Source organism: Pteropus alecto, unplaced genomic scaffold, assembly GCF_000325575.1.
Source record: "Pteropus alecto unplaced genomic scaffold, ASM32557v1 scaffold1197, whole genome shotgun sequence".
NCBI classification, from domain to species: Eukaryota; Metazoa; Chordata; class Mammalia; order Chiroptera; family Pteropodidae; genus Pteropus; species Pteropus alecto.
The window spans coordinates 903,379-914,468 of NW_006441068.1; the positions used below are offsets into that span (position 1 = coordinate 903,379).

At 40.6% G+C, this 11,090-nt stretch overlaps 1 protein-coding gene across 11 annotated transcripts in view; it reads right to left on the reverse strand.

Moving 5' to 3' along the window:
• CHD8 (chromodomain helicase DNA binding protein 8) overlaps positions 1–11,090 on the reverse strand; it is a 52,760-nt gene that overhangs the window by 32,443 nt on the left and 9,227 nt on the right. For 3 of the 11 annotated variants that reach the window (XM_006918325.3, XM_015594409.2, XM_015594405.2), the window contains exons 2-3: positions 1,880–2,940; positions 701–1,072 (exon numbers count right to left, since the gene is read on the reverse strand). In XM_006918325.3, the coding sequence (XP_006918387.1) occupies positions 701–1,072; positions 1,880–2,722 (1,215 nt within the window). In that variant the 5' untranslated portion in view covers positions 2,723–2,940. Of the gene's footprint in view, positions 1–700; positions 1,073–1,879; positions 2,941–7,924; positions 8,021–11,090 lie in introns of those variants that run through there. The other 8 variants (XM_025051366.1, XM_015594407.2, XM_025051367.1 and 5 more) reach the window with 8 other exon arrangements.

The following is an 11,090-nucleotide window of genomic DNA, read 5'->3' on the forward strand; positions in this document are numbered from 1 at the left end:
TTAAAAAAAAAAAAAAAGGCAAAAAAAAAAAAAAAAAACCCCAGCTCTGAAGCAGGTAGGCTAGAAACTTTAGTTCTCTAATTCCTCAAGAATCAGGCTCAGACTAAGTCTCACTAAACCTAGACATTTAAAAAAAAAAAAAAGGTTTTTGGTGAAAAGGGGGTAAGAAAAGGCAAGGGTTGTGTCAAACTAAACTTCGAAATCCTTTAGCCATGCTCCTAATGTCAATACTCATGTCCACTGTTCCAGAAAAATTTCAAACAATATAGCCAATACTGGTTTCTGGGCTAAAAGTAAGAACAAAACAAAAAAACCCTCAAATTCTACTCTTGGCCTACCTTTATCTCCCTAGGGGGTGGGAGGTGTGATAATCACTTAACCTCTTTAAGACTATTTCTCTATTTTTCAAATGAGAGGATATTTCAAACCATTTTTATTTCACAAGAACATTAGGAAAAGATGATAAATGAACAGCTCAAAGACATATACTATATAAATCATCTCTTATCCCAAACCTAACAATAACTCTCAAATCTTTTCAGGATATAATTGAAACAAGGTTTCCATAGGCAAATGAAATAAAAGTCTACATCTCAGTTCAGAGTTATCAATCTAGATTGGCCCCACATTGAACAAGTGGTTGCCTAGGGTAATAGCAAGGGACTGAGAAGTCTATTTTTCCTTCCTGTGTGAGTCTCACCTGTGGTTGCAGCACCACCTTAAGTGGTACAGAAAGTCTTTGTCCAGGGCTCTGTCCTGGTCCCATTATCTGAGCCTGCTGCACAGAGGAGAGAGTCACTGGCTGTGCTGAGGGTGGCTGCTGGGGCTGCGGCTGTGATGATGGAGGCTGTGGTACAATCTGGATTTTCTGCTGTGGTTGCTGCACCTGCAGCTGGATAGTTACTACTTTGGCGGGCTGCCCCTGGGCATTCTTGGCTTGAGTGAGGGCTGCTAGCTGATTGCCCTGTAACACTATCTTGCCTGGTAGACTCCCTAGCACGACATGCCGGTGTCCTTGGGGACCTCCAGACTGTGGCTGCTGGAGGACCAGAGTGATGCGTTTCGATTCACCCTAAAGAAATTACAAGAGGTACATTATTTAAGAATGGTATACACTTAAATATTTACATCAGTTTTCCTCAACCTAGAATCATCAAAACTGAGGGTAAGAAAATAGTATAATTCATTTTGTTCATCTTTCTATCTGTACTGATGAGAGGCTACCTTCTAAGGCAGTCGTTCCATTTTTTTGGAAATCTATTAGAACAAAAGTCTTTATATTGAACTGAAATCTGCCTTCTTACAGTTTCTTTACACTGGTCCTACTTAATACCACTTAATACTACTTACGCCCTCCCTCTCAAACTCTTTTGGTCCTCTATTCGGTCCTCTACTTTCTTACAATAGAAACTAGCCTTTTCACTGGGCAAAGTAGGAGGAGGAGAATCTTAGTAATAAGAACAAGGGAAAGATATACAAAGCTTCTATAAGTCTTACAAATATAAATACATTTTTAAAAAAATGATTCTTTTTCTCATAGCATACTACATTTCTCATAAAAGTTTATATCACACATTATTGTGAATTCTTGTCTACATGTCTCTTTCCTGGCAGACTGTGAGCTCTGTAAGAAGAGGGACTGTGGCTGTCTCGTTCAGCACCAACTAGGTAGTGTAAACATGTAGTAAGAGCTCAAAAAATATGTTAACACTAACTGCTTCCACCTGATAAGTAGTAAGTACGTGCTGTCAACACTAACTGATAAAAAGTAAAGATGGAATTTAAACAGGATTTCCTAGAGCTAGCTCTTGTGTGCTCTCTGATACTTGCTGGGCCCTCCACTAAACCAAAATTCACCTCCCCCTTTCACTCAAGTCACCTGGGTAGGTGTAGAGGTCAGTGTAACTGCAGGCTTCAGTGGGGGCCCTGTGGCCCCAGGGTTTCCAGCAGGAGCTGAACCCTTAACTGGCTGTAGGACCAGCTGCTTTACTGGTCGGCTGGGCTGGACAATGCGCTGAACAGTAGCCTGGTTCCCAGGGACCTTGGCGGCCAACACTGTATTACCAGAGACAATGGAAACACCTGGTCGAAGGGGAGTGCCGGTTAGCACTTTGGTAAAAGTGACTTTTCCACCATTGGCTGTGCCAGCCACCAGGGGCTGGGCTGTGCTGGTGATACCTTGGGCCTGAATTTGTGCCACATGGGCACCAGTGACTGAGGAGCTTGGTGGGGCTTTAAGGATAACAATCTTAGGGGCTGACTGAGGTGGTTGCCCTCCAGCACTACTGGAGGACACAGCTGTGGCAGAGACACCCATGAAAGGATTCCCTTGGCTCAGGATCTCCTGGCTCTTGGAGACCTGCAAAAGTCCTGATGTTGGCGTCGGTGTCTGTAAGACAGGTTGGGCTGGCTGCTCCTGGCTGATGGGCTGAGTGGTATAATCATGCAAGGTTAAAGATTCTGGAGCTGGAGCTGTTGATTCTTTGGGAAGTTCTGTGGGGGCTGTTTCCTCTGGTGGGGAGACCAGGTCACTTGCTGTCGGATTCCCCACATCACCACCTCCACCATCCTGGTTCATCTGATCCAAGGAGTCCAGAGAGCTTGGCAGTCCAAGGGCTTCCTCAATGGGGTCTTGTGTGACCTGGTTGAAGCTGTCATCAGTCAGAGAGTCCAGGCCAAACAAATTTGGGTCATCAAACAGATCCATGATGGGGTCTGCCATCTTGGGAAAGCAATGGAAGGTACTTCCCCAAGGTCTAGGGAGGGAAGGGGAGGGGGGGTACTGGCTCTCCCCTCCCCTCCCCTGTTAAGAAAAAAATGTACACAATGGAAGAAGATTACTCTTCAGGTAAAGAGGCAAGAAACAAGTGCATGTCAGATTGTCCTGACCTTCATGGAGCAAGATGGCTAGGTCTTCAGAGGAAGATGGTGGAACTCCTGCTGTGGGAAGACAAATGAAAATAAGCAAAGTAGGTGACCTCAGAAAAAATTTCTCTTTCTTAGGTACTAACTACTCTTAATATCCAATCACATCAAAATAGTAAGAGAAGGAAATGAGAGGTAATCTGAGAACAGAGACGAAACAGAAGTAACACCCAAATTTCTGCTTCTGAAACTAAATAAATAAAAAAACTGAAACCAAAATAAATAAATAAACAAATAAAATCAACCAACCCCCTTTTTTGACTTATACCTACACACATTGAAGCTTCTTTCAAGGTCATTCAGCTGTCTCTAATCTTTTTTTTTTTTTTTTTACAATTGTCATTCTTAGGTAGAGATTAGGAAATTTAACAGTCATTCATCTTCTATTTAGGGTTCTTTATTTGAAAGAACTTAACAATATACCAGCAGCATTTCAGTGATAAAGGTTTCTGGATATATAAATTTCTGGGTAAATTTCCCTTGTATTTTAGATACTTTTACTTACTGGCAAAAATAGCACCTTTACCCAAGCTCAGTACAATTTTGCTAAGCTTATGGTATAATTTTACCCAGGAAATTTTATAAACTTTATACTAGTTAACATATCAATTAATCTATACATAGCATTTCTGTTCTGAATCCCCTCCCCCCTTTTTCATATTTAAGATAAAAACTTCCTTTGCAAGGAATTCAAAGAATCCTACATTTTAATTCCAGTTTATATTTCCAACTTTCCTCGCATCACTTCCTATATTCCAGTCCAAGAAGACTACTGCCTTAACGTGATTCCTATCTGAATGTCTTTCTTTGCCTATTATGCTGTAACTTCTGCCTGGAATACCTTCATCCCCTTCCCAAACACCTCTTCTAGCTGAAATCTTTCCCACCATCAAAGGTCTTCTACTCTGTAAGGTGAGCCCTGAAACTCTGTCGCTGTAACAACAGTAATTTGTGAGGGCTTGGTCCTTCTCTTCATTTAAATACCACAGCGCTGTTTGCACCTTATTGAAAGCACTTTTATTTAATATTTTACGAAAATGATGAGTCTCTTGTCCATACCCTCTGAAGGCCCAAATGATTTCTTCGTGTAAATTATAAAAATCTGCCTGCTACTCAAGATGCTTGTCTGCCATCTGCTGGAAAATTGTCATACTAATCATATCATCAATGATGATAATGAATATGTTCAATGCACAGCCTGGCACAATCTTGCATGGTGGCCCAGCTCCTCTTTCCCCAAGAGACAAAAAAGTTCCTGGATGATTGGGACCACGTCTTATTTATCTGTGGATCCCTAAAGAACCAGCACGATATCACATATACAGTAGCTACTCAAAAAATATTTATTGAATTAGTATATTTGCTTGCAGTTATCTGGAATGAAACATTCAGTCCTTGCAGAAACAAAATCATATTCCCTAATTCTAAGATGTGACAGTAGAAAGCATCCCATTTTGAAAAACTATTCTACAAATAATTGAAAGTATGTTTACTAAATCCACATCTGGGACTTCAAGTTTATGAAAATGATGGAAAAAGGAAAATCTAAGACAAGGAACAGTTAAGTTCATCACAATAACTAAACTATATTAAAAAATTATATCTGTTTTTAGTGTATGATGACATCATATTTCATAAGCAGGGAAAGACTGTTTCTTCTAATTTTTAGAAGACACCAAAGTAGAAATTTGTCAGTAACACAGTATATACTTGCCTGAAGGAGGCTTTTCCACACAACCCCCAAACTATTTTCTTCCCTTCCTTAACTCATTTTAGTTATCCTTATTAAACAATACAGTAAAGTGGGCAAATGTCCCAGAAACTCAGACATAGATAAATAGAACACTCATCAGTAGTTGGTACATCAGTCAAAATTACAAAGTATACATGGCATCTCCACCAATTTTATACAAGATCTTCCTTTGTTTCAGTAATGTATACTCTTCACATCTCACCCAGGATCCCTATCACTTCCTACTCCTGGCTAAACTATTCCACTAGCTCATTCTAGCCTCTCCTATCTAATACCTGACCCCAAAGTTACTTAAAATGGCCATGAGAAAAGTTATTAATGTTTGATTTAATGAAAATCTACTTAATAATTTTATACATTTCCTCAAGACTACTAGTTATCAACTTTTTTCTAGTTATATGCCCTTACTTTGCTACCTATTATCTTTCACACCTCTTATTCACTGTCAGAGAAGTTACACTAAATATCTAAGAGAAGTTACACTAAATGTCTAACAGTTAGGTGTCATATAAAAACTATAGTGAAAGTTTCCACTAACTAGAAGTTTATGCTAATAATAGTTTATAACCTGCCTTTTCTTCCATGGAGTATTTTGCCTTTTCCACAACTCCTTGCTATTTATTCATCCAAATGTTCCTTCCTTTGACAGCAGTCCAAACTCAGACAGAGAAGATTTTATTTTTTAATGGAAGAAATAAGGCTAACAGTTTCTGAAATATTTCCTTATCCCCATACAACTCAAGGATAACTTTCTAAAGATTAAGGCATTTATCATTTATCTCCTTTCCCAATTTTGGGGCCAAATTTCAGCTCCTCCTGGTTCAGTCAGGGCCCAATAATTTAAAAATCTCACCATGGACTTAATGTCACACCACAAAGTTTCACTGCTTCTCAGCCCCAGTCCATCAACTCACTTCTACCGACCTAATTCATCTTGCACATATTTTTAAATCCTAGTCTCCTGCTTCTTTTCTAACTCTCATCTTTAAGTTGTCCTTGACTCTCAAAAGACTAAAGCTCTCCCAACATACCTCCAACTTTCTTTACCCCCTCCCTCTGCTCCTATTTGTGGGTCATCCTGGCTGTATCCACATCTGGCTTATCCTACCAAGCTCATCTATCCCACGACTTCTCTTTCCATGGTTCAAACAATGGTAGTAAAAATAGTTATTAAGCATTCAAGTATATGAAACACTTGGATATCCCAAGTAAAGCAACTGCCTAAATAAAGAAATCATACCAGGTTTTATCATATTGAGAATGCAAAGCCAGTCTTGACCTACCACTGCCCAGAAGAGAAACATGTATATGCTCAAAAGGAGAAGTTAATGGCTGTAACTAATAATTCCAAACTAATTACCAGAATAATGATGGACAACTTGAAAGGAGAAGTTGGAGAGAAATGGAACAAGCTAGCCAGTTAAGGTTAAAATCCAAGACCATCCATCTATATTCTCCAGCCAGTTAACACTAAGAAATACTTTATATAATAGCTCTTCATCTCACCTCCTTCTTCAAGGGGTAACTATTTTTGCCCCTTGATGTAAGTATAAACTGCTGTTTTGCAGCTTTATCGCTTTTAATATAGTTCTTGGGTTCCCACTCTCCTGCTTTTATTTTACATGTCTCCTCACCCTCACCCATTTCAGCAACAACTTGTCTGATCACAAAGGAGTTTGTTTTAATTCTACTCTATACTTTTCCATTTCAATCTCCCCTTACTTTTCAACAAAGCAGTGATTGTCAACTAGGGGACAGAAGGTATGTGAAGTTTGAAAATGTATATTCAATATTATAATTTTATATTTACCAAATGGAAAAGGAAAATACATATTGTTTTCATTTAGTAAAACTGGACAAAATCTTTTTGGCTAGTGAGGATCTATAAAAGACCATTGTGGGGGGAGGGGTGCAGAGAGAGAAACATGCTTGGCTTAGAAGGGTTATCAATACCTCTGTGGTAGGATAAGATTTCTTATGGTCTCTCAAGAAGGGAGTTTATCATAGTTATTGTTTATGATGGATGAGAAACACTGCAATAGAGATCAGTGTTTAATAAATAAAATTATATAAAATGAACTACAGACATCTATCCTTCATTTAGATTTCTCTGTACTGCCCATCCTCTTAGAAGATAATGAACGAATGGTATAATGACAAATGCTGACCCTTTTTGGTATTATGCACTTTACAAAGTACCACCTATGCCCGCTTAACCTCTAACTGCTCAAAGATTCATAAAAGAACAAACTATTTTACTTCAAAGTATAGCTCTTGTTATCGGAAACTGTATCCTTTTCACAGGATCAGCGACAGACATAAACACGTTATTGAAATACAAGATGGGCAGAAGCAGCTTAAATTAAATGATAAATCCCTTGAAAATAAAATAAGCAGAAGGCTTAAAATGAAAATCACCAACATAATTTTAAAAGAATTTAAAACCTGTACCATGGACACGTTGGGAAACCCAGAAATAAACACCCGAGGTAAATGTAATCACAATTTAGGGTCAGCAAGGGATCAGGATGAACGGACACAGACCATAAAAAAATGGAGCTTTTAACTTGGAGCCACTCAGGAGATTTCCTCAAGAAGATCGAGATCCTAGGCCATTTCCTCTATCTTCACCATTCTCACTGCTAAATGTGGCTACTCTGTTTTTGTTTCCCCCAGTTACTTAAGGAAAAAGCACTCACACTTCAATCAGGGGTAATGGATATTTGGGGGCAAACATGGCTGGTAAAGTGAGCCCTTCTGAATAAACAAGAAAAGCAAAATAGGCAACTATGAAAGCTAAAAAGCATGTACGTATGTTCAGAGGGTAAAGGAGAAACTACAGAAATTATGTGCTCAAATGAGAGAAGGGAAGAGGCAAGGTAAGGAAGTCAGAGGTTGATGAACAGGGAAACACGGCTGGGGGTGGGGGTGGCGGGGACCCGGGTACATTACCTGCTCATACTGCCGGGGTTGGTGCCAGTAAGGCCCATAGAGCAGAGGCGGGGGATTTCTGGCAACTGGAGCCCCCAAAATGGAGATGAAGTACATGCACTTGAGGGAGGGAACTAGCGGGGTGCCCTCCAAAGTGGGGATGGCCAAGACGGGAAGATGCGGGGGGAAGGTGGGGTGTGGATGCCCGGGTCGGAGCAATGTTACAGCGGAAGCTATAGGCCGGAAGGACGGACATGCCTTGAAAGAGAAAAGGAGCTGTGCCTCATCCCACTGGGGGAACAGAGGTGCCTTTACCTGCAGCGGCGTGGGGGGCCGGTTCGCCCCTCTCGCTGTCTCTCCAGCACCAGTTCCCCCTCCTCCTGCGCAACCCAACTTGATGCTCCTGCCCGCCTCGCGTCCTCATTGGCTAAACTACACTGCCACTCACCAGAGGCGCAAAGACGCAAAACACATCAAAGGGTGGGACTTGGAAGAGCTTCCCCCTCCCCCGCCAACGCGGGTTAGGTTGAGAGCGCACGGAGAGGCCTATCCGGTTTCTAGGGCCGAGGCGAAGCCTGCAGCTTGCTTGAAAAAAAAAGGGGCCTGGCCAGAGGAAAGGTCTCATGGTGCGGGAAACTAGTCCTCAGGATTAAATTCCCTACCACCTACACTGTAATCTGCACGCCAAAGAGCATAAACTCAGGAGAGAGGGTTCTACACTAGGCCAACTCTGCCTCCCTCTGAATCCTCTGCCTTCAAGCAGCTCTGTCAACCCCTATGCTTGTAGTGACTATACCTTATCCCCGCTACCCATCGAAAGGAGCCACAGCTTCCCTCCATCATGGGAGTAAGTCAGTCCAGTTGCTGGAATATGGGGGACTTTTAGTTTACTCTTAAAAGATAAAGCACTCTTTCTGCCACAACCCAAAATGCTAGTTTGCATTTTGACACTCCAACTCTTGGACAGCAGTATCTCTTTCTAGAAGGTAATCCCAGGGGCTCTCTAATAAGTCCCAGCCCCCTCCCTGCCAAAGCACACACCTACTCTTCACCTCCAAACCTGGTCTCCCACCCCACCTCATTTCTGTTGAAATTCAACCCCTTTGACATATCGGTCAGTGTCCACTTTGCAATGCCACTTGAGACCACTCTAATTTCCAATGAGACTAGTCAACCCCAGAATGATGGTATGCAAGCTTAAGTAAACTGTTATTAAAAATGGTTGTTTACCTCCTAACCACTAGTTCCCCCTAAAATATAACCATCTTCAAACACTGAAATCCTACTTTCCAGTACTCTAGGACAAAAATGAGGAAGAAGTTCGACTTGGCCATAGATCTCCTATTTTTAAAAATTCTGGCATTTTCCATTATTGCTATGAACACCCATTTAATACTCATGTAAATAACAGTACTGTTTTCCCATTCACTCAGGCTCAAAACCTCAAAAGTGTCTCTGAAACCTTCTCCTGTATCCACTATTCAATCATTTGCCAAGTCCCACTGACTCTTACAATATATCACAGACAGGTTTCAGGGCTGACAAAGACTGGTAATCATATCAAGTCAGCTCTCTTGTACAGATGAGAAAACAGCAAGAGTTGAGTGATTCAACTATGAAATTAAGTGGCAAAATTAGGATTCACATATGACGCTTCTATTTCTATTGCCACCTCTTGAATTATGCAGTTGCTTGTATAAGCATCTCATAACTGATCTCTCCCTTTACTAATCTATTCTGCTACCAATTTCCTAAAACACAGTATGGTCAAATCAGTCTCCTGCTTAAAACTTTCAAAGGTATCCTGTTACTTAAGACATAAATCTTAAGACAACATTTTGTCTTTCTAGTCTTATTTCCCACCATTTTTCTACATATATACTTAACATGCTAACAAAAAAAGACAACTTACTGTTGTCATATTTTTTTTTTCTCATCTGGGCCTAGCCAATGCTATTGTGTTCACATTATATGCCATCTTTATGTCATTTCTGAGCCTTACCAAAATTACTTATGATCTAAGATCTATAACAAATGCCTCTTCACTATCTCAACATTTATTGAAAAGATAATATACTAAGTAATGTGGTACTATTAGAGAACCAAAAATGAATAAGACATGATTTCTACCCTCAAGAACTCACAATATGTAGGAGTATATCCGTGTATATATGTGAGAAAAGGTGAAGAGTAGGGAGTATGACAATAGTGACAAATATAGACAATTATAATACAAGGTGATATGTGTAATGAAATAGCAGGGGGCTACTATGGGAACACAGATGAAAGGGACCTAGTAATTTAGGAGGAAAGGTATCGAGGAAGTAGTTTCTTAATGGGCGAGGAAGCGTTAACTAGGGAAGAAGGTAAGTGGGCTACAAGAAAGGGGTATTCAGGTAGCAGAACAGTAAAAGGAAAAGCAAAACAAAGCAGAACAATGAGAAACAACATGAGACATGCAGCGAAAACTCTAAGTAGTTCTGTAATTCAGTCTTGCCAAAGTGTAAGTCACAAAGAAATTAGAGGTAGATGAGATTGAAGGGATAAGGGCCAGACCTGCAAGGAGAGCCCTGAATACCACGTTAAAGCATTTTCTTATAGGTGGATGACGAGCCACTGAAACTTGGAATGACATGATCAGATCTGCATTTTAGTTAGCTAACTCTGGCTATTGGATAGAGAATAGATTTGGGGGAAGAAAAAACAGAGGACGCAGAAGCAGTTAGGAGGCTGCTGTGGTAGTCCAGAAAAGGGTTGTATAGTGGGGCTATTTGCCGATTTTTTCTTTCTGTCCAGCAACCAAAAGCCCCCTCCTATATTGGAGGAATAGCTCAAAGTAAGAGTCCAAAGGGAGGCTGGATATTACTTCCCACTAAAGAGCTGGGGGTGGAGTGGGGGGAGGTAAAGCTTACCTCCTCTTCCTGGCACAGACAAAGTACACACAGGACCTAGGCTAGTTCAAGCAGACACTCCCATGAGGAATTTTGACTTTGAAGAGTTAATGCAGAGACCCAAAACCAACCAGTTAAACAATATTCAGCAACAGCAGACATCAGAGTTCTACTGTAGCATCCTAAACAGACTGTTCAGTTGTGTGACCTTGGCCATGTTCTCCATGTCTCTAACTTCACTTGGTTTCATATCATTTTCTAAAGCAGATTCTCTAGCATCCCCATTGATTTTGTGAGCTACACAATATCCTTCCAAGAAACTGCCTTTCTGCTTAAGTTGGCCAAAAGATGATTTTGTTGTTGTTTGCAAAGAATCTTAATAAGATGATTAGGGCCTGAATCATAGCAATGTGGTTCAAAAGGTAACAATGGGAAGAAAGGGACAAAGCAGGGTTATACTTAGATAAAAACTGGTAGAACCAAGAGTTGAGAGGCAAAGATGAATTCAGCCATTTGAGTCTGAGTTGCCTATAGTATGCTAAGAAGTGATATTCAATAGAAGGTTGGATGTATAAATCTAAAAGTTAGCT